Below are 23608 nucleotides of genomic sequence, written 5' to 3'. Positions count from 1 at the left end.
GATGGTGCCTGGTATCAAAAGACATAGTGTCTGGGGTCTTAAAGGTTTAAAGATAAACCAGTGGCCATCTAGCTCAGAAGCAACAAAGCCCACATGGAAGAAGCACACCAGCCTGTGTGATCATGATGTGTCACTGGGATCAGGTATCAGGCATCAAATACCCAGAGCAAAAATTCATAATGTGAATGAAGGGTGTGGGAGTGTGTGTGTGGAGTGGAGGCCCAAAGCCAATCTGTAAGCAATTGGACATCCCCTTTCAGAAGGGTTGTGGGGAGAAGACAGGCCAGTTAGGGTGCAGAATAGCACCAATGAAACTTACAGCTTTCCTCTGGTTCTTTAATGCTCCCCTTCATCCCCCCACTATCATGAACCTAAATCTACCTTACAAATCTGGCTAGACCAGAGCATGTACATGGGTATAGATAAGAGCTGGAAACAGGGAATACAGGACAGATAAACCCCTCTGGACCAATATTGAGAGTAGCCATACCAGGAGGGGAAGGGGAAGGTGGAGGGAGAAAGAGGGAACCGATCACAATGATCTAACTATAACCCCATCCCAGGGGGATGGATAACAGACAGTGGGGTAAATGGAGACATCAGACATTGCAAGACATGAAAAAATTGTAATAATTTATAAATTATCAAGGGTTCATGAGGGAGGGAGGGGAAAATCAGGAGCTGATATCAAGAGCTGAAGTAGAAAGAAAATGCTTTGAAAACAATGATGGCAACATATGTACAAATGTGTTTGACACAGTGGATGTATATATGGATTGTGATAAGAGTTGTATGATCCCCAATAAAATAATTAAAAAATAGTTCCATTCCACTTTTATTTTGCTATCGAATGCTTCTCATTCGTTCAGTTATAAATAAGTAGATAGATGGGTTTGTTAGTCAGTTGTACAGCTATAGACAGACACACACACACACACACACACACACACACTCACACACACAAAATACGTTTCAGTATCTGCAGACTTGACCCAATGTGTTCCCTCTTTTTACTGGTGCATGGAGTGCTGTACATGGATTCAGCCTGCCTCTGCGCCCTTCCTCCCTTCCTTTCCTTTTGCCTCTTTCTCTTTCTTTCTTCTCTCCTTTTTCTTAGTCTAATTCATTTCTTTGTCATTTGAAATGTTATTTTTATTTTTTCCCAAATAACACAGGTACATAATTCAAAGAGCAAAATACGTTTACCAGTCGGATATTGAAAAAGAATTGCCCAAACCACATGCGTCCTCCTCCTGGGTTTTCTCTGACAAACTCTCTTGACAATTTCTTTGGGGATTTATTCTCATATATTTGCTAGCTCATATACATGTCCTCACCTATAACTTTAGGTATTGTGTATTTCTTCTTATTCTGTCTACAGTCTCAATAGCATGTTATTAAATGAATCGTGTTGCCTTCAGGATTAGTATTTAACATGATCATGATAATATTGTTCAGAGCTGAACCAAGTACTATAACAATGCTATTTTCTGCGGTGTGAGGTATTGAGTTTTCCTGGAGTCAGTAATTCCTTTGTGCTTTTTATTTGCCTAGACTTAAATACCACAATCGTTATATCAAGCTCTGCAACTGAACAGAAAACCCGATGGAACCTGATTTCCTTAGGATTATCCGTATCTCTTGTTTTATCTATTCCCTTTCTGCCCTTTGGAAACAAGCATTTTGTAGGGTTCCGTCCTCTTGCTCCAACGTCAACGAGTATTTTCTCGGAGCTACAGCTCAGATGTCATCCTAGATGTTTTCCTCCTCCACTGGGTCCATTACTGGAGAGATTCCATATTTCCCTTTATTTATCTAGGACCGTGCTGAGGCGATGTTCTGGAGAGAGAACTTTTTGAGGGCTCGAGTGTCCGAAAACGTTTTAGTGTGCTGTTGTACTTGATTGATAGTGTGAGATCAGAACTTCAGATTGAATAAAATTCCCCTCAGAAATTCCAAGGCATTATTCACTCATCTTGTAGCTTTAAATATGGTTCCCCAGCTGCCCAGTGCCATTCTGATTTCAGACCCTTTTTGGCTAAGTGTGTTTATTTCTCTCAGAAGGTATTTCTAATATTCTTTTTATCTTGAGTGTTTGACACCTGTGCTTTATAATTAAAAAAATAATTTCGGTAAGAGTTCTTTTGCAATCTTACATTCTTCAATTTTCAGAAAATTCCTAGAAATACTTTTCAATAATCTCCTTCTTGTCTCTTCCCTCAACCGCTGCTGATTCATTGGGTGTTTAACCTCTTGAGTTAATCTTTAGTTGTCTTATTTCCTTATTTTGATATTCCATACTTTTGTTTTTTTTGAAAATTATTCTTTCGGCTAGCACTGGTGTGTCATGCGTGTGTTTCAGGTTGCTAATCAGTCGTTGTCAGTTCTGATTCTGCATTCTTCCTGAGGTCAGCTTCCAAGGTTATGAACTCAGCATATGGATCGAACATGCACGGTGAAAAGACACACTCTGGCACTTTCTTTATTAGAAACCACGAAATTTCCCCTTGTTCTGTGGAAAAGACTGCCTCTTGATCTTTCCTCTGAACAGGTTCCCAATGAAGTGCTCCTGAATGCCTATTCTTGACAATATTATCTGAAATGTGTTATGATGCACACTTTGCATAGTCAATAAAACACAGACAACATATTTCTGATATTTTCTGCTTTCAGCCAATAAGCAAAGGTCACCAGCAAAGACATCCCTCATTCCATATCTTCTTCTGAATCCAGTGTGACTTTCTCACAGTTCCCTGTCTGTGTACTGCTGCAACCAGTTTAATGTTATCTTCGGCAAAATTTTACTTATGTGTGATATTAATTAGGGATACTGTTAGATTAATGATATTATGTGATAATTTCCACATTCCGTGGGGGCACTTTTTTTTTGGAAGGACGGGTCCCTTCCAGTTAGTTGGCAAAGTAGCTATCTTACACATTTCTTGGCACAGAAGAGTGAGCACTGCCCATGATGCATCTGTTTGCTGAACTATCTCTTTGGCATTCGGTCAATTCCAGGAACCTGGTTTGGGGCCAAGACTGTCAGTAAAGCTGGGATTTCTTTCGGTTCCATTGGTTCTTGATTATATGGTTCCTCCTGAGATAGTTGAATGTTGAACAATTTGTTGTTGTTTTGATATAGTGCTTCTATATGCCTTTCCCCCCAATCTCCTTTTTTTGCTTCCAGCATCACTTATGATTTTACCCATAGGATCTTTCAATATTGACACTAGCAACCTGCATTCCCCCCCCCAATTCTGTTGGCTTGGAAGTGGTGAGCATGTCCTTCTCTGGGCTTCGTAACTCCAGGTCCTTGAGTATTTCATTAAACCCCTGACTTGGTTTTCCTGAGCCACTCTTCAAAACCTGTTCCATCCTTTTCAGTTTGCTTCTTCCACTTGCTTTAACTTCTCTACATTGTCGAGAGAGTTTCAGAGATTTTTCTGACAACGCTGCATTTTATTTATTCATTTCTTGGTTGATAGGCATATAGCTCGTTTCTGCCTTTTGCCAACTGAGAACACTGCTGTCATGAAAATTGGTGTATGTCTCTGTTGGAATCTCTCCTTCAAGTCTTTTGTGTATGTACCTAGAATGGAATGCTGGGCTAATCTTAGTTCTATCTTTTGTTTTCTGGGGAAATGCCGTACGGTTTTCCATTGCATTTGTGCCAGTTTGCATTCCCACCAGCAAGGAATGAACGTTCCAATTTTCCCATATTCTCATCAACATTTGTTATTTTCTACTTTTGTTTTTTATCATTTGTATATTGTTGATGCCTAAAGATATTGCATGTTCTCATTGCTGAAATGTCTGTTGATGACTTTCATCCATTTAATGATTGGATTATTTGTCTTTTGTTGTTGTCAAAGTTATATATATATATTAGATTCTTATTGATATATGATTTCTGAAGACATCCTTATAGTTAAGAGCTTGTCTTTCCACTTTATTGATGAAGTCTTTTGATGAAAAAAAGTTTAGAATTTTTATGAGGTCTCATTTATTTATTTTCTCTCTTGATATTTGCGCTTTTGTTATTATCTTAGATAATCCACTGTTAAAAGCTAGAAGTGACAGTGTTGCCCCTGTATCACCCTGTGCTTTATTGCTTCGGTTTGCACATTTGGGTCTGTTATCCATTTTGAATTTGTTTTTGTGTATGATACATGGCCCAGATCTTGATTCATTTGTCTACATGTGGAGATCCAATTTTCCCATCATTACTTTTTGACGAGACCCCACTTTTCCTCATTTAATGAATTTAGCACCATTGTTAGAACTTAGGTGACCATTGATGTGTGTGTTTATTTCCAGACTCTCAAATTTTTCCTTTGACTTATTTATCTATTTTATACCAAGATCATTTTGATTACTGTATCTGCAATGGTCTGTTTTCAAATCAAGAAGTGTTCTACTTAGTTGATTTTCAGCATTACTTTAGCCATTCAGAGCCTCTTGGCATTTCATATGAAGTTGAGATTTGGTTTTTCTATCTCTGTAAAGAAGGGTATTGGAATTTTTAAAAACAGGGTTGTTTGGGAGGACATAATTGACATATCATACAATTCAATAGTTCATTTTTATCAAGAAGAGTCATACAATCATTTCCAAAATCAATTTTAGAACATTGTCTTCTTTCTTGCAGTCATTGCTATTAGCTCCACATTTCCCCCCAACCTCCCTACTATACCTCCAAGAAACCACCAATCCAGTTATTTTCTCTATAGATTCACCAATCCTGGGTTTTCTATACCAAAAAACATACAAAAAAATTTAAAAAGCTAACAACAATAATGGTGTTAGGTTTTTTATTGTTTTTATTGGATCTATAGATCCTTGTGGACAGTTCTGACATCTTAACCATATTCAGTTTTCTAATCCATGACCACGAACATCTTTCTTTTTATTAAAGTTCCTTTCAATCCCTTCATCAGCGTTTCATCATTTTCCTCATGTAAGCCCATTTAAAAAGCCCTTTAAGGAGTTTTCCCTGGGTATTTGATTCTTAGACACTATTCCTAAATTTCTTCATTTCTATCTCATATTCCTCATTGCTGGTGTATAGAAGCCAAAGGATTTTAAAATAGTTTTATTGATATAAAGTTCATATATCATACACTTCCATTATTGAGTTGTTTTTAAAAAGAGTTATATATACACCATCATAATTCATTCTATTGCTCCCTCCCACTTCCTGTATTCAATGTTTGCTCCCCAAAACTCCTCCCCATTCCCCAATCAACCATTGCATCTGTTACTGTCTCTATACATCCACTCTTTCTGTGTTTCATACTGGGACAATGAATAGAAACAATGAAAAGCTAAAACAAAATGAAACAGAAAGATAATAATAATGTAAAAATAAAAATAATGAGTAAGAAAGGAAAGACCACGAGCAATATATTAAAAAAGCAAGAGAGGAAATTTCTGTCCTGGGACAAGTGAGAAGTTATTCAAACCTAGAGTAAATTCAAGTTGGGTCAAGAGGGAGGTCAATTAATCAAGTATCATATTATATTGTAGTTCCATCTACCATAATCAAATCTACAATTATCTTTGTCTGATTGCAAAGCTGTTTATGTCCCTTAACTGTGGCCAGAGGGGATCTTCCGAGGCTAAATCTGACTACATAGTCTTCAGATGGATTTGGCTCCCACTGTCCTCCATAATCTCCTATAAATCGGGTGTTCACAATTTAAGCGCTGATACATTTCCCTTCATCATATTTGGATTTTGTTATTGTTATCTCTGGATCACACAGGCTGGTGTGGTTCGTCCATGTGGATTGAGCTGATGCCTCACTTAGATGGCTGTTGGTTTAAATACAAGCCCTTAAGCCCCCAGACACTGTTCCCGTAGACTGGTGCACACCATTTGCTTTCTTCACCATACTTTGCTGTAGGACCCATATCTTCAGTCATCTCTTCATGAAGGTGAGCAGGGCCAGGTTATAAGAACTATCCTTGGATCAGGGTTAGAATTACATGGAAGCCCAGAATCCATCTGCTTGTCCATGAGAAATCCAAATGATTTTTGTTGACCTTGTACCCTGAAGCTACCGAAGTTCTCCAGCTTTCTCTCAGAATGTTTCAGATTTTCTCTCCACAGGATCATATCCCTCCCAAATAGAGATCAATTTACTTCTTCCTTTTTCTAGTCTGAATAATTTCTATTCCTTCCATTTTTCTTATTGCTTGAGCCAAGACTTTTAGTAAAATGTTGAATAGAAGTTGGGCGAGTGGATACCCTTGTCTTGTTCTCAGTTTTAAGGGGAGAACTTTCAGTTTTTCTTTATTAAGTATAATCTTGGCTGTTGACTTTACATACATACCCTAGAATCAGGACTAGATTATCTAAGAAACAAGGTAACCACAAGTTTACCTTGTGCATATTTACAAATATATTGGGAACAACTTCACAAATTTTCACCACATCACAGATATGATTAGCATCTGTCTCTTTCTTAGTCCCATCAGACTTTCCTACAGAATCAACGCCTCTTTTAACATTTATAACCGATATGAAATTGTTGACTGACTCTGGATTATTAAGAAATCACAAGTAAGCTCAGGTTTACTTGTCCATTGGGTCATCTGCCCTGCCATAAATCATACTGGGGGAATTCCTTCTATTCCAGTCTTCTCTATGGTGCAGATATGGGTGGATCCAAGGTTGGTGGGGACATGTCAAGGCACCAGCAGCTACTCAGGTCAGTGGCTCCCATAGAGGGTCTGCCCTGGAGGCAGACAGAGTCCCCGTGAGGAGGAAGGTGAAGGGTCAGAGAGAGAGGAAGGTTCTCCTTGTCTCTCTTCTTAAAAGGCCACATGCCCAATATAGTATCATCAGACTGATAAATAAGCTGGACTCCACCCCTGTACTTTCTCACAAGTTCAAGTTGACATAAAATCTAACCTACATAGCTGTTGATTTGAGATCTTTCTTCTTAAGATCTTTAGTGCTGTAAGTTCCCCTTTGACTACTGACCTGTATTCCATTTTCATCAGACCCTCAGGAATTTAAGCTTTCTCTTTTGATTTCTTCCTTGAATAATCGATAATTTAATGTGTGCTTCTTAATTTCTTTATGTTTCCCTACTTTACAGTTTTGGTTTTTGTTGTTATTATTGATGTCTAACTTTATTTCCTTGTGAACAGAGTGGCACTCTTACTTGGTTTTCCAATAAATATAAAATTATTCTCTGTTTTCTGAAGATTCTTCCCCACCCCTCCATTTCTTATAATTATTTCATGGATACAAAACCACCTTTTAAAACTCTGAGGATAATAATGATAGGCACTCTTATCTTTTGCATTTTTTCCCCTTATCCTATCTCTGTTTCCTCTGAGTTGCATTTCTATCCTTGTGTAGGTCTCTGCCTTTTATGAAAGCAGAAGCCTTCCTCAAATTTCCAATGATTTTTTTTTGAGGATTTATACTCTGAGAACTATTCTGAAAATAATGATGGAAAGTTCTGTGTTTGTAGTTGGAACTTGTCGTCTATGGTTTTCCACTTGAGAACCTGGTCGTCTTTTATGGCAGAATGCTGCTCTTCTCTCTAGTGTCACTAAAGGAGAAGTAAGTTTTGTGGTCCAAATATTTTCCAGGAAAAAACCACCACAACAAAAATCTACTCTAATTCTCTTCCTGGTGGGTGTGTCCCTGGACGGCAGTGTTCTTAGAATTAAAGAACATAAAGAAGTTCGGAGAGGTGTAATGAATGTAGATATTACAATTTTTCATTGAACTTAATGTTGTGAATTAGGTGAAGCTTTACAGAGTGGATACGTTTTCCATTCAACATTTCATACACAATTGGCTTGATGTCATTGATAGCAATCCCCACAATGTAATGCCACTGATGCCATTTCTTGCTTGTGCTTCCTGTTTTCATTTTTCCTTCTTTTCTAATTCTTCTGAACTTGTCTTTGGGTATATGTCCCAAAGATTACACGCCTCAGTGTTGTTATTTTTACAGACTTATCTTTTTTTTTTTTTGGCTGAAAATTGAGCCATGTGGGTGAGTTCATTTCCAGACCTGAAGGGTGACTAAGCCTGTTGAGGAATCCACCAGTCTCTAGCCAACCAATAAGCCCGATCATTTTCTTTATGATTTTAAATTCCACAGGTCTTCTATGCTCTACCTACAATCTCCAAACATGAGCAAGTTCAGGACAGTTGGCAGTGGTCATTGGCACCACCCAGATCTGTGGTCTCAAGGTTGTGAAGACTTTTGTTTGCATGGTCCATAAGTCTACTGGCCTAATTATTTCTTTGCATCTACAGTTTTCTTCGTTTGTTCCACTGGACAGGGACAGACCAATGGTAGCCCCTTAGATGCTACTCAAGAACGTTTCAGAACCCAGTCACTATTCAATAACCTAGAACATTGTCTGGATGCATTATGTCATGCCAATTGATTTTGATGACTCTCAGAATTATAGTCCTGAGCCTTCAGAACCTATGACTCAGACTCATTCCAAAGGATGTTTGGCTACATCTAAGAAGTTTTCATAACTTTGCCTCCTGTGTGCTCTATCGCATTCATGGATATATTTATAGCAAAGGTAAATACATATGTACGTATGTCCTTCTGTGAAACCATCAGATATTCAAGGATATACTCCTGTTCTCCCTCTCATATCATGCAGTCTGTGCATCTATCTGTGCATCTATTCATAGATTGAGACGATTGCAACATTGTGCATATAGAATGCAGAATTTTAGTCTCTTCTAGTTCAGCACTTCTTCCATTCATTAATTGCATATTCTTGCTGTCAACCAGTCTAGGCATTTGCCTATTCTGGAACAACAAAGAAGAGCTTTCCTGATTTAAGATACAGAATGGATTTCATTTCCTTTTTATACATGCTTCCAGCAATCAACACTTTAGCATCTTCTCTGCCCCAACATGGTACACTCAGCTGAATCCATGCAAATGCATGCCCCCAACACAGGAATAAGTGAAAGGAAAGGAATATGGGGTGCCATCTATATAGATTATGAAGTGAATGACATTCCTGAGAAGGAGCTAACACCACAGCCCTTCCTGCCACCATGGATTAGCAGATACTAATGGGTAAAAGGCTAAGGGTGTGAGGATAGTGCTTCTGCATTCTGCATTTCCACTCGCATTCTCAGAGAAGTGTGCCCCAGAAAACACAGTGAAGGGGACATGCCACGATGAGTTATCAAACTACGAAAATGAGAGTAATCAGAGAATTCTTTTTAAAAACTTGGGAGAGTAAAAAGAGATGCTATTATTAGTTACCCATGACAACTGCCTATGCCAAGGAAGACTTTTCAGAAACCAAGAGGTGGGTTCCCCCTAATTAAAATCCTCTGTAGTAGGAAGTTTTCACCAACCTTGTCAGGAAGGAGTCTTTCAAGACTAAATATGATTGATTGACAATGAATTCTCAGCACTTTTACTTCTGAAATCATTCTCTATGGACATGCATGATTTTATATTAGTTATCTCATAAGCAATCACCCTATCTAAAAATAAATAATTTGAGAACATCGTTTTCTTATCGTATGTATTACTTTCATATTTCCCCAAATAAAATATTTAAGAAATAACCAGAAATTATAAAATGAAAAAGTCAAAAAATATATTTCTATGAATTTGCTTATTTTTCTTCAAGGTCGTCAGAATAGTCTATATCAAAAAGGGTAATATTTTGTAAGGAAAAAAGAATTCCTATAGCCACTACTGGTTGCATACCTCTTTTAAAAGTCGACGGTACCTTCTACAAGATAAAAATAACTGAAAAATGACTCGTTGCTACACAAGGGCTTAGGACATTTACCAAGCGATGGATGTGGAGGGTGTCACAGGAGCTCATGTTTCCTTACAGTGTAGCTACATGCTGAATACGCTTTCCAGTCAAGAAAGCAATGCCCAGCTTCCTTTCGTCTCTGGCTGCTTGAGCGTTCTAGGCCATCGTGAAGGACACAGTAACCATCCGGACCAGGAAGTGCATGACCAACCGGCTACTTCAGCGAGAACAAGTGCTCATTGATGTCCTTCACCCTGGGAAAGCAACAGTGCCTGAGACAGAAACTGGTGAAAAACTAGCCAAAATGTACAAGACCGCACCAGATGTCATCTTTAGATTCGGATTTAGAACCCATTTTGGTGGTGGCAAGACTACTGGCTTTGGCAGGAATGACGATTCTTTGGATGATACGGTCCTAAACACAGACTTGCAGGACCGGCTGTGCGAGAAGACAAAGACCTGCAGGAAACAGCGCCAGGAGCACGAGCGCAGAAGGCAGACAGTCAGGAGCCGCACAGGCCCACGGTGGGGCTGGCACAAGGGAAGAACAGAGTCCACAGTGACTTGATCTGCACTAGGGATGTGGATTTTTCACCAGAGAATTAGTAAACTATAAAATCTTTTTTAAAAAGAAAGATCTCAATGCCCAGACTACTCAAGTAAGTTGTTTAGAATTTTACAATCCTGTGCTGGAATGCATGACCCTAACGCGTCCATATCTTAGACACTAACAATCCGACGAGCTGCTCCAATTCTTTCCGTGGTTGTGGTCAGACGCGGACAGCGAGCTATTCAGATGGAGGGAAGCTGCTGGTTTGTATGTTAGGCTTCGTCTTCGACAAGTCTCTCCAAAAACGTTTCTACACTTCACTTGCTATAAATGTGAGGGGTAAAATTGCAAGATGGAAAACTGTGAGTCTCCTAAACGGCCGTGGTTCCTTGCTGTGATTGAAAATAAATTAGAAATGATTTTTGGTAATTTAGCTTTCTCTATTTTAAAATGGGTGACTCCAGGTGGGGTTGTCAATTAGCATTGGCTACTAACCGCCAGGTCAGCCATCCAAAACTACCAGCTGCTCCTTGGGAGAAAAATGAGGCTTTCTACTCCCATACAGCGCTATGGGAGTCCCGGAACCCACGAGGGCAGTTCTGTACTATTCCTAGGGCCACGATGAGGACTAATTGACGCTATGGCAGTACGTTTTGTTTTTGCTTTATATTAAATGGCAAGAAGCCTTTTACCTGGGATCTTTTGCTTTAAGAATGAGGGTGGAAAAGGAGCAAAGAAGTGGTTGCAAAGAATGAGACAAAAAAGATGAAAAAGAATGAGACAAATGGAACAGGAATTCTGACAAATGAGAGCTGACTTAACTTACTGAACATTTGCTTTTTGTTTTGCCTTCAAATACCTGCGGAAATGTGGTCGTCTTTGAAAAAGAAAACAGACTTTCAAAGAGAAAATAAAATATGAGTCATTCTTTGTAGATGAAAATGATACGAACTGCCCCAGCTCTCTGAGTTCATATGTTTTTCTCCCTTCCAATTTCTATTTTCTATGATATCTACGCAATGCCTCTTGCCTTGAGACTCGGGTGTAATATTTGAGGGCTTGGCGCTTTGGGTTAAGAGCTAATGAACAAAAGAGTCATTCTGTTCTCTGGCAGAGCTAATTGACCCACACAGGAAACACTCCTTCAGCCTCGACTTCATTAATATCACAGCTTCACCAAATGAGACAAGAAGTCTTAGATGGGAACCCTCATGATGATATCTAAATAAATATGATATTTTAGTAAAGGTAGAATAAAGATGGACTACCCTTGGAAAGTTATTATTTTTTTTCCAAATGAAAATATGATATGAATGCAAATAAAAGAGACTGAAAATGTCCCCCCTTTTCATACCCCAGGAATAGTGACTATCTCCTAGGCTTTTTGGCATATGGGAATTTATAACCAATAGATGTTTATAATTTTAACTTGTATCAGGTCATATGATATATGCTACCCCATCGCATCTTTTCTTTTTCTAATTATTTTGATATTGATATTATATTTCTTTTTGTGAGTATGCAAAAGCTTGCATAATCTTTTAAGTGCATATAGGGGTACATATTTTATTCCTATAATTCCCTATTGTCTTCAAAGTCTTGACTAAAATAAGCCAATTTATAACAGTAAATATATTTGAGATACATTTCCTCATGCTTGTCTTATTAGATCTACTCCTCATTTATCAACCATCCTGCTTTCTGGCATTTTGCATTTACAAGAACTTAGGGGAAAAAATGTCAGGCAGTGCCTCTGAGAGTTTGGGCCCCACATGAGTATGTGAATAGGCCCAGAGAACTCTCCAGACGGCCACCCTGAGTGAGGCCTCTCAGCAACCAGGTCACAGGAGGGATGGTGGGCCGTGGGCCATGGGATGCCTTCTGTTGTTTGTCTGTCATGTTTCAGCCTGGACAAGAGGGCACAGGGTACCAGTGGGATGATGCTGGTCATAAGAGGGAGCAGAGAAAGAGGTGGCAGTACTGAGGCCAATACTATGAGAGTAGAGGAAGGAAAGGAGGGAGAGGGAAGGGGGTACATGGGGATGCTGGGTCAAGGTTATGGGATAGAAGACAGCATGCGGCAGGCAACACCTGACCACCATTACCACAACCACCAACGCCTATGCAGTCCATGGTGGTGGAGAATGCATGGTGGGGTACAGGGCCCACCACACCACACACAGCCATAGAGACACTGGGGACATCTGAAGGGAACACAGCATCAGTGTCACCCCCCAACTTTCATAGAACACCCATTTCATATAATGACCTGTCTTTTGAAACCTAATCATGTTGATAAGTGAGGAGTAAGTATGATTAGTTTGAGATAAAGTCCCATTACTGCAATTCCATGAACTTTCCATGAGTACACGTCATATTTGGGAAACATTATGAAAGATTATCTCTGAACATGTATTTCAACTTTCCTCTTGAATGGTATTTCTGCTGTGCTGAATTTGGGTTAGTGAAGGAAACGTTTCCGCTATGTTTAAGGTTGCTGTATTTGAGAAGATAGTTGTCAGTCTAACTCTTGCTATTGATGGCAGTTGATTTTTGTTGGTGAGTTTTATGAATTCTTTGTTTTTGGCTTCCTATACTTGCACTTCAATGTGTCTGAGTATAGATTTTTAGAAAAATTAAAAACCTTAATCCTTCCGTCTAATGTTTTAAATTAGATTTAGAAATTTCTTAGCCATTATTCCATAAGATACTGCATCTACCTCAATGCTTTCTTCTTCTAGTACGTTCTCATTGTAGTTTGTATGTCTCTTTCATCTGTATTTTCCAACTTTTTGTTCCTCGGTGTATTAAGCTGATCATTTCTTTATAAATTCTTCAACTTGTTTATTTTCCAATAAATGATGCTACTGGATCTCTGGGAGTTGGCATCATCACAGCGTTTCCTTTACTCTCTCTCTCTTTTTAAATATTTAAATTCTGACTGCTGGTGCCCTTCATACGCTTCATTTCACCACACTTGATGGCAATTTTTCCAATATTAAAGTCAGTTGGGGAGGGAGAGGGAGATAATCATTGTAGATGTCTACATAGATTTTTCTTACCTCTCTCACCATTTGACAGTGTACACTATGACTCTGACATTCTGTCTTCCCATATAAGATCCTATTTCTTGTAATTAGTTATATAGACACAAACATACACAAAGGGGTGATCTTTCTGTTTTTCCTCAGAAAAATGTATGCATTAGGCAAGATCTTGAAGATAGTAAATTATTTTTTTTAACTCTCTTTAGGTTTGGAAGAAATCTTTCTGTATTATCAGTTAAGAATGTTATTAATGGTTTATAGTTTTGAGTGTGTTTGGTGAGATTCTTGGGAATGAGCAGATGTTTGGATTCGATGACTTTTTCCAAAAGTACATGAATCTAGTTTTAGAATATTTATTTCTACTTGATCTCGTGATCAGTGCCTGCACCACGCTCACTGTACTTTAATTCCCATAACTTTCTGTTATAATTCGATATCATCTGTAGGTTAAGTCTACTCCCAATATCCGACCTATTCAAAACTAGTTTAGTTAGTTGTCATTACTTATTATCCCAACAGAGTTTGCTAATTAATTGGCCACTCAGAATCAGTCACACTGGAATTTTGACTATATTTGCCTAGAGACATAGAGGGATTTCATATCTCCTCAATAATATTGGTAGGCCATAATAATTTGTAACATTTTTATTCTTTAAGAAGACAAAATTTATTCATAACTAATTAAAAGAGAAAAATCTCTTCCTTTATGAGAACAGTGATTATGGAGGTCTTTTTCCTTAAAATATTCTCAGAACTTAGCAGAGTGTTAGCATAACAGAAACTCAATAATAATAAAATGAACCAACAATTGCATTTAATGAAAGTGAAGTTATTTTCTGAAACAGAAAATAACTGATTAAACAAGTGAAAAAGTACTTTCAATTAAACAAGCCAAGAAAAGAAGGAAGAAAGTATAAAATATGCTCTCCTTTTTTTATTCCCTTCTGGTAAATATCTGAATCTTTTTTGTGGTCCTTCACAAAATCTTAAGTGTCTTAATTTGATTGGTTAGGATTTTCTGGGCCAAAAGGGGGATTTTTCTGGGCCTAAACAAAGCAACACAGAAAACCCTACTAGACCAAATTCACTGCCATGCAGTGGAATCTGAAGGGCAATGTATTTTACTAGTGAGTAAAAGTATTGTAAATCCCTCCGTTCTCTTTTATTATGATTCAAACAATGCACAATCAAGTGGCTCCCTAACGGAACGCGACTTTTTATGGAGGAGACAAGGAAACCGCACATGCTGCCAACCAAATCTGGGCACGGATGGTTAGAACTCACATCAAAATCTACGGAGGAACCCCACCCACGTTTTAGGACTAGTGTGACAGTGTGGACATCACGCCACTGTTATGAGCTTTGTCTTCACTTGCTCTGGATTCTGCTGACATCTCAAAATCTTGTCTTCCTCAGCACAAAAAAGCAGCCTCCAAATGGGAAGGTCAAGTACGGTGAGGACATTCTACTACATCCTGCAACAAAGGTCGAGCCATGGAACTGCCTCTGAGATTGAGCCGCATCTCAGATCTGTGATCCGAGAGGAAGTTGGCCAGCTCTTTGGTCAGAGAAGTTCCAGCTGATCACTTCTCACTACTTAGATCTTGGGGAATCACAGCCGAGTGACATCAATAGCAACAAGTCCCAACACAGAGCAATCTCAGTCCATTTTCTATGCTTTTCTTTAGCTTCGGAGCTTTGCCGCTGGCCCTGGTCCAATGCCTTGTTTAGCCAGGAGTCACCAATTCTCCATATGCATGCCCACACATCTCTCTTGGAGTTACTTTCCCACATTTATCATCTGGGGAGTAGGCACCACAAAACTCAATGGCGTGTCTCACACAAACCCTTTCATTTACTAAAAGAGGACCTTATGTAATGAACTAACTGTTCATTAGCAATCTGCTCCCATTATTGTATATTTCTCCTGAATAATAATATTTCTTCAGAATGGACTGCTTAGCAATGGATTTGGGTAAAGACTTGATGGAGTTACACGATGGTACCATGAGTTTGAAGGCACTCAAAGAAAACTGGTTGCAGGGTTTAAAGACTCGATGGCTTAGTCATGTCATCAACCTGGCTTTGGATCATCTTCAGAAATATGAAAGAACTTCCATCACATAGATTTATTAAACCTGTGGAGGCACTGTGCTCTGTACTGGGTTATATGAAGTAACTAAAAAAAAGTACTTCTATAAAACCCTAGCAACTTATATTAAATAAAAATACCAACATATGAAACTCTTCTTTCTAGACATATGCTCCTTCTATGTCTGTCCACTTATGAAGGCAGTGTTTCCATCTTTATTCCCTTTCTCTGATGATTTCTGGGCTCTTTGATTTACACCGTGCCTACATGACAATTTTGGCATCTCCTGGAGTACCAAAACATGTCCCTTTTAATGTGTTTTGTTTTACTTTAGTTTGGGGAACAAAAAACCCCAAAGGTTTTAGCATAGGAGGGGTGAGCTTTCCCAGTGAAATTCTTGTTACACAGTCCTTGCTGTCTGTGATGAATGAGCCAGTGTATTGTCATGAGAGGGGGAATAAATGGCAACACAACTTTCCGGGCCTTTTTTCACCAATAGAGGTTTCATAAAATTTAGTTATAGTAAGCTTAGTTATCACACTGTGTCCTCTGTGAAAATCTGTCTAGAAAACCCTGCTGGAATTCCCTAACACAGTCACAAGAACTTAAAAAAAAACACAAAAACTCTTATTGGGGGCTCTTACATCTCTTATCATAATCCATACATTCCTCCAATGTGTCAACCACATTTGGAGATATGCCACCATCATCATTTTCAAAGCATTCTCTTCTCTTCCCACTTGAGCGCCTGATATCAGTTCCTCCTTTCTTCCCCCTCCCTCCCACACACCCCTCCCTCCCTTACCCTTGATAAGTTATAGATTATTTTTTCCATATCTTACATCGTCCTCCATCACCCTCACCCACTATTTGGTTATTCGTTCCCCTGGGAGGGGATTCTTGTTGATCCTTGTGATTGATTCCCCCTTTCTCCCCCACCCTCCTCTCACCCTTCTGGTATCTCTACTCTCCTTGTTGGCCTTGAGGGGTTTATATACCCTGGATTCCCTTTGTTGCGGGCTCTTATCTGTAGCAGTATGCACGCTCTGGTCTAATCATATTTGTAATGTAGAATTGAGGTCATGATAGTGGGGTGAAGGAAGCACCAAATAGCCTGAGGAAAGCCCAGAAGATCCCCTTGGAAGTGACTGTTTGGATGGGATTTTTCTGCAGACCATATTGGTAAATCTAACAATTGTCCCTGGTTACAAAATGACCATTAAAATCACTATTAGCCTCGATCTTACTGAAAAGAGTGATGGAAAGATCAGCTCTTTGAGCTACCTGATCTCTGCGCAATGTTTTTTGTATTCTCTTTTTTAAGGCACCCTAACATGACAAAGAGGAACCTAGATGGTGTAGTGGTTATGTGTTGGACTGTGATCTGCATGGTTGGCAGTTCGAAACCACCAGCAGCTCCATGGGAGGAAGACTGGGCTTTTATTCCCGTAAACAGTGACAGCCTCAGAAACCCATAGGGGATTGCTATGAGTTAGCATTGACTCAATGGCAGCAAACTTGGTTTTGGTATGTAACGTGACAAAGATGAATTTAATACTGATGGAATTTGTCTTCAGCCATCCATTAATAACAGAGGTATGCTTTAGCATGTTTTTTTGAATAAACCACTGCATATATGGAATGGAACCCAAATAGTAATGCTCTGTTTTATCCGAGGAAGTTGCAATATGTACATATTTCTCAGATCACTGAATACTTGATCCCAGAAGGTGTTACTTTTCCTACTCCCCAAGTTCTCTCTCCTCAGCCTCAAGGTGGCTCAGGCTAGTCAGACCTATAAGACCCCTGACTATTTCTTTCTGGGAAAAACCAACATATTAATAAGTCAGAGTCAACCAACCAACTAACTGATAATACTTCACAAAATGACTAATTTTGTGGAAATGTCCTTTCTTCCATATCCCTAGCATTTGTGCTCCTCTTAACTGTCATTATATGTAAAAGCCACAGCACGTGGTAATATATTACTGCTTGGAATCGGCTTCTTAAACTCTCAGATAAGTGGGAGAATAATATATGACGAGCTCTACTGGAGGATGGGCTACCTTTGTGGTTCTGAATTTCCAGCAATTGTTTTCCTTTCAAACTATCTTACAACCTGTTTTTCATAACTAGAACAGCGAATAAATATTATGAAGATCATGTTGAATTTAAGAGGAATATTGTTGTAATTTTACCAAGCATGCAAAGATGTCAGTTTTACTTCATCAAAAGAAGCATTTCAAGAATCGGCAGGTAATTGGAACCTGAATCATGACATGCTCAAGTGAATGGGAAAAGCAGAGAAGCACATAAAACAGAAAAGGCAGAACATTTCATGTTGCCTCCAACTTTACATTTTATTTCAGTAAAATGCCCAGGAAGACTGGAACTATCATACATACTCGAGTATAAGCTGACCCAAATTTTACCGAGGCACCTAATTTTACTACAAAAACAGCATAAAAATGTGCTGAAAAACTCAGCTTATACATGAGTGTATACGGAATTTTTCAGCTGAAGGCATCCTTCACCATGAAATGGCCTTCTTCTTCTTCATTGTATACAAATTAGAGACTATCAGTGATACTACACAACAAAGATAAGTGAAGACTAAAACATTACACTGAGACCAAACTAAGACACAGCCGTGTTTGAACTGTAGAACCTTCAGGAAATACTTAGTAGTCAACATGGATCATGTATGTACTCTTAGGTGCTCTTCTCCCCCCACACCTGACCCCTTGATATCCTCATCCTTTTCCAAAGCATTAATTACTATTGCTGCAAAGAAGATACTCAAATCTAGGAGCATCCTTAATTTTGTCCTCTCTACAATAAGTGTTCATTTAACACCACCTTAAGGAGGTTAAGTGATTCTTCACCTTCCAAGTTATGCTGTTCAGGACATGGCTATGTTTTCCTTCAAAGGAGTCCTTGAAGGTAAATCTCTAAGTCCCTGTGAGATCTATTTCCCATTTTTTGTCCATGAATTACTGTGTGTAGTGTTGCTCTTCTTTGCCATGATTCCTAATGATAATTACTTATTTGTACAGTATCAAGTGGTGTTGATAATTCAAGAAATATGGGTTAAACATGTATCATTAGACAGGCTAATGTCAGGCATGAGTGAAGAAAACGGTAAATGAAATACTGTTCCCATTGGTAAATTCTGTTGTCTATTGGAAGAGCACCTTACTAGATGGTAAATTTCTAATAAAATGGGAGTAACTATACAAAATATAGGTAGAAACAATGGACTCTATGGACAAAAAGAGAAAACAAATCAAGCCAAACCAACCAACCAACCAAAACACCTCACTGCCATTGACTCTGATTCATCCTGACCCTCTGTAGGGTTTCTGAGATTGTGGATCAGACTGTCATTTAAAATCAGAATCCCAGTAGTAAAATTTATATACAAAAGGACCTCACCACAGGGATTGAATATTTGAATTTCTATAAATAGCCTCTTTTCTCTTTCACCATCTGTATATCAGTTTGTTTGTGTGATGCTCTGATGCTAGCAGCTACGGCACCAAGATTTCAAATACGAGGAGGGTCACCCATGGGAGCGAGGTTTCACTGGTGCTTCCAAACTGAGACAGACTAGGAGGAAATAGCTGGAAAACTACATTTGAAGATTAACTAAAGAAAACCTTAAGTATAGCAACAAAGTATTGTACACCAGTGCTGGAACATTTACTCCTGTGGTTGAAAGCCACGCAGCGACTATAAGACAGAGTTCCAACATAGCAGTGCTCGGAAAGTTGGCTCAGGATTGGGTAATGTCCTGTTAATGCTGTTCATACTGTTGTCATTTGTCGGAGATGACCGGATGGTACCCAATGACAGCAACTTACTCAGGAGTTTGTGTTTTGTGTTCCAGGTAATAGGCACATATCTCGACTTTGAATCTAAAAACGAAATCTAAAAAGAGATTTAGTTTTAGCAATTAAATGTTGGGAGTTCTATGCAAGAGGAATGTGAAGAGGAGTCTATGATAAGGTCAGCGAGAAAACCAATGTAATAGTCCAGGCCTAAGTTGATAGAGCCTTGAACAAGGTCAGACAGTAGCTTTTAAAGGAAAGTAGGAAATAATACCAAGAGAAATTTCTCCGGAAGAATCAGTAGAATTTGCAAACAGCTTTGAAAGAGAGTAACACAAAACTCAGTCTCATCAAGTTGAGGCCAGTTCTTAGCGACTCTAGGGTAGAATTACCCCTGTGAATTTCCAAGAAGGTAACTCTTTGTAGGAGTGGAATTCCCCATCTTTCTCCCAATGACAGAGAACAGTAAAGAGAAAGACAAATAGAAGATGTCTTTGCAAGTTTGGGCTGGAGACCAATGCATCATGAGTAAGTCATTGAGTCATTTCTGAGTCATGACAGCCCTCTAGGACAGAGTAGACCTGCCCCTGCGGGTTTCTGAGACGGGAGCTCTTTCCGGGAGTGGAGCACCTCCTCTTGTCCCTTGAAGCAGGCTGGTGGCTTCACATGGCTGAGCTTGTGGTTAGAAGGACAACACAGAGCCCGCTTTGCCACCAGTGCTCCTATGAATGATAGGAGGTATTATGAATTGAATCCAAAAGTCCTATCCCACCCCCGTATATGTTAATGTGATCTTGTTTGGAAATACATTAAAACCATTTTTATTTTTTTCTGTTAATGATGCGAGTACTTGGTGAGTGGTGTCTTATCAAAAGGCCAGGACGGATACAGGCAGACGAAGGAAGACCGACGCCTTAGGAAAGTTGCATGTACAAGCAGCTAAGGAAGTCCAAAAAATTCTTAGCACCACAGAAGCAAAAAAGGGCCAAGGACGTCTCTCTAGGATCACAGAGAGTGTTAACACCTTGAATTCAGACTTCCAGCCATCAATTCTGTGCAACAAATGCCCCTTCTCCAAAGTGAACCTCTTGTGTTCTTTGTGTTACAGTAACACTTGGGTAACTAAGATCGTGGGAGGTTCAGGAATCTGAGGTGGATTTGGGGTGTGCCTGTTTGACAAATCTGTGGCACATCCATGTGGACAGGTGTACTCGTCAGTATGAAATATGCATCTCCTGTTTGACATTAAAGCACTAGGGACCGAGCTGTTAGCACATGAAAAGCCACTGCCATCAAGGGATGAGCCCTGGTGGCCTAGTGAGTCTGCGTTGTGCTGCTAGCAGTGTTAGCGGTTACAATGCACCCGCGTTGGGAACTACAAAGAGCAGTTCGACTTGGGCCGATAAGGTCACTATGACCAAAGCCGCCACTGCTATGAGTTGATTCCAACTCACAGTGATCCCATAGGATGGAACAGAAGTGCCCCATAGGGCTACCACCTCTCCTGTGGAGCGGGAGTGTCCAGCGGATTAGAACCATTGAACTTTCAGGTCGAGTGGGTGAGTGTGCTTAACCACTGTGCGCCAGTTCTTCTTCTTAGCAAATAAAGCATGATGAAAACTGTGCATTTATATATATATGACCCCTCTCTCTCTCTCTCTCTCTCTCTCTCCTATTTTATCACCCACCTGCTTCTGGCACACTTTAAAACCAACAGTAGGTGATTTTTCTCCCGAAGCTCTTTTCGTGGTGCATCTCTCTGACTCCTTAGCATCGATTGTCTTCCCTCAACCATGGCCTGTTTCATTGCCTCTAAGAGAACTTCCTTTCCTCCTGCTTGGACTGCCTTTTGCATCCGTCCACAACCTGCCACGAGCCTCTTAGTCTTTGAAGACGGCCCAAAGAGAAGCAAAGGGCAGGAAACTCCCTTTGTCTTTCGCAGCAGGAATCCGTGCCCTTACAGAGTTTTGAACATCCTCCAAGAATCCAACATGCCTTGGGTTAGTGTGTTTGTAGTTTCTGTTACTTAAACTCTCTAGGAAAAGTGCTTCTTTGGTGTTAGCTGCTGTCTCACTCAGAGCAACAGAACATCACACCGCCAAGTTCAGCGCCATCCTCACAACTGTTCTTCTGTGGGAGCCCATGGGGGCAGCCACCATATCTCTGCAAGGGCCTTCCCCCTTTCAGCTGCCCTTCCACCTGACCAAGCATGATGTCCTTCTCCAGGAGCCGATCTCTTCAGACGACAGGTCCGAAGTACGTGAGACAAGGTCTCAACATCTTTCCCTCTGAGGAGCAGTCTTCCAAGACAGATCTGTATATCATTTATCCTAATCACAAACATATCATCTAATGTTTAGGAAAATGATCAATTCCTTTCAAAGTTCCTAGTCTCCTCATAAAAAGGAACACGTAAAAATGTAATCCAACCAAATGAAATGTGGGTTGATACATCAGTATAGTACAGAATCCAATCTTTTTAAAAAGTGTGCTCCATTTCTTGGGTTTCTGTTTCATAGAAAATTCTAGTCAATTTTCGTGAACCTTCGACAGAACCAAAGATCAGTGTGTTGAAGTTAATCAGTAACTTGAAATGCCTCTTTTGTGTGTTTGGAAGAGAAAGAGGAGACAGATTGTAGTGCAAGTATAAGATGTTTTATTTTCCTCTCAAAAAAGACTTGTATCTCTACCAATTCTTAAATGTCAGTTTTCTTCTCCCTAAGTTTATTTTACCTGTCTTCTTGGATAAGATTCAGAACTATCCACGTCTGAGGAATATTATCTTTCCCTTATACACTTTGCTGTAGAGCAATTTGTCATACTTTGTAAACTGAATGTTGATGACAGTAAAGCCATGTTATATAGCAAAATCAAGCCATGACTTAACTGGGAAGAGTCTCAAAGTGAATTGAAAGGGAAAAAATGGTATATTTTGGAAAAGCAAAACAGTAAGATCTGGATACATCATGTTTTAAAATAATAAATCGCCTTTTAAAAAATCTTTGAAATAGTATCGATGTCCCACTTTCCCATAAAATATGATACATATATCCATAAGATGAGAATAGGATGAGATTTTGTAGAGAGTCTAGAATCTAGATTCTACCAATTATATCATTTTCTGGATAAGAAAAACAAAGCTTACCTCAAGTGCTCTAGCCAAGGTCCCTTAGAAATTGGTGGCAAAATTTAAATGAGGGTGTCTTTTGTCTGATTCCAAATCTGTAACTCCTTTTTACTGCTCTGATGATGTCTACATTGTCTGAATACAAAGGTCAGGAGTATGTGATGACAGGTAGACTTCACTTAAATGGAAATGATGGAACAGAGAATTTAAAACTAGAATTGCCCCATCAAGCCAGGACACAGTAACTAAGAAACACTGTCCTTTAGCTAAAATCTTTTTTCTAGTGTAAATGTTACGTGTTAGTGCTTTAACAATTTTTATGATTTTCTCTAATTTGGCATAGGATCCTGATGAGTTGGAATTGATGGTAATTGTGTTAACATTCTTCAAATTACACTCTTGAAGAGTTAAATTCTGACCCCTCTCTACTCCAAAAATCTTCTAACTCGTGATTTATTATTCACAGTTTTGAATGTTCAGTTTACAGATCCAGGCTGCGTTCAGCAGTAATTCTACGTTTCCCTGTGTCCCATAGTGCGCACAGCTTCTCGTCAAAGTAAAGACGCTCTGGTGAAAGGGAGGCAGGGTAACACCGTTTTGAAAATTCCTGTCAGACTTGAGAGGGTGAGAATGTGGACGAGGTAAGAGTTTATGAGGATTCTCTTAATTAAAGAAAATTATACAATGCATGCTAACATTTGGAACGTCATCTAAAATATTAAATACTTCTTTGAAATCCTAAAAATTAGTGGCTCACTGCAGTCTCTATGGGTCCCTGGGAGCTGCCTGCTAGCCACTAGCAACCACTGGTTGACCCTCAGTCAGCAGCAAGGATTTGCTGGGAGACTAAAGAGTGGTTGTAGCCGACCCCAATTCAGTTTTGTTTCTTATACCGTCTTTTAGGTCTGTCTTATGTTTTGTTCCAAAAATCATGCTCCTACTTCTATGATTAAGAACAAGTTTCAGAGTCTTCTGACGTGTACTTTGGTCTTTTTTTCTTTCCAAAGACTCTGCTTTGTTCATGTGTCAAGTTCTTGTTGTCGTCCATAGACCATCAGGTCTTCAGTGTTCAATGCAACAATGTAGTGTTCAATGCAACAACGTAGTGTTCAATGCAACAATGTAGTGTTCAATGCAACAATGTAGTGTTCAATGCAACAATGTAGTGTTCAATGCAACA

The 23608-nt window shown here is 39.3% G+C and overlaps 2 protein-coding genes across 2 annotated transcripts in view; one reads left to right on the top strand and one right to left on the bottom strand.

Moving 5' to 3' along the window:
- KLF12 (Kruppel like factor 12) overlaps positions 1-23608 on the bottom strand; it is a 728313-nt gene that overhangs the window by 666696 nt on the left and 38009 nt on the right. The gene's annotated exons all lie outside the window — the stretch shown is intronic.
- LOC101642589 (40S ribosomal protein S24-like) lies at positions 9985-10350 on the top strand. Its single transcript, XM_045287081.1, has one exon. The coding sequence runs from the start codon at positions 9985-9987 to the stop codon at positions 10348-10350; it is 366 nt and encodes a 121-aa protein (XP_045143016.1).

The sequence above is a fragment of the Echinops telfairi genome, unplaced genomic scaffold, assembly GCF_000313985.2.
Source record: "Echinops telfairi isolate 266 unplaced genomic scaffold, ASM31398v2 ScPeMD7_11;HRSCAF=52, whole genome shotgun sequence".
NCBI classification, from domain to species: Eukaryota; Metazoa; Chordata; class Mammalia; order Afrosoricida; family Tenrecidae; genus Echinops; species Echinops telfairi.
Note: the sequence above shows the minus strand (reverse complement) of the source record. Positions and strands in the feature narration are given on the sequence as shown.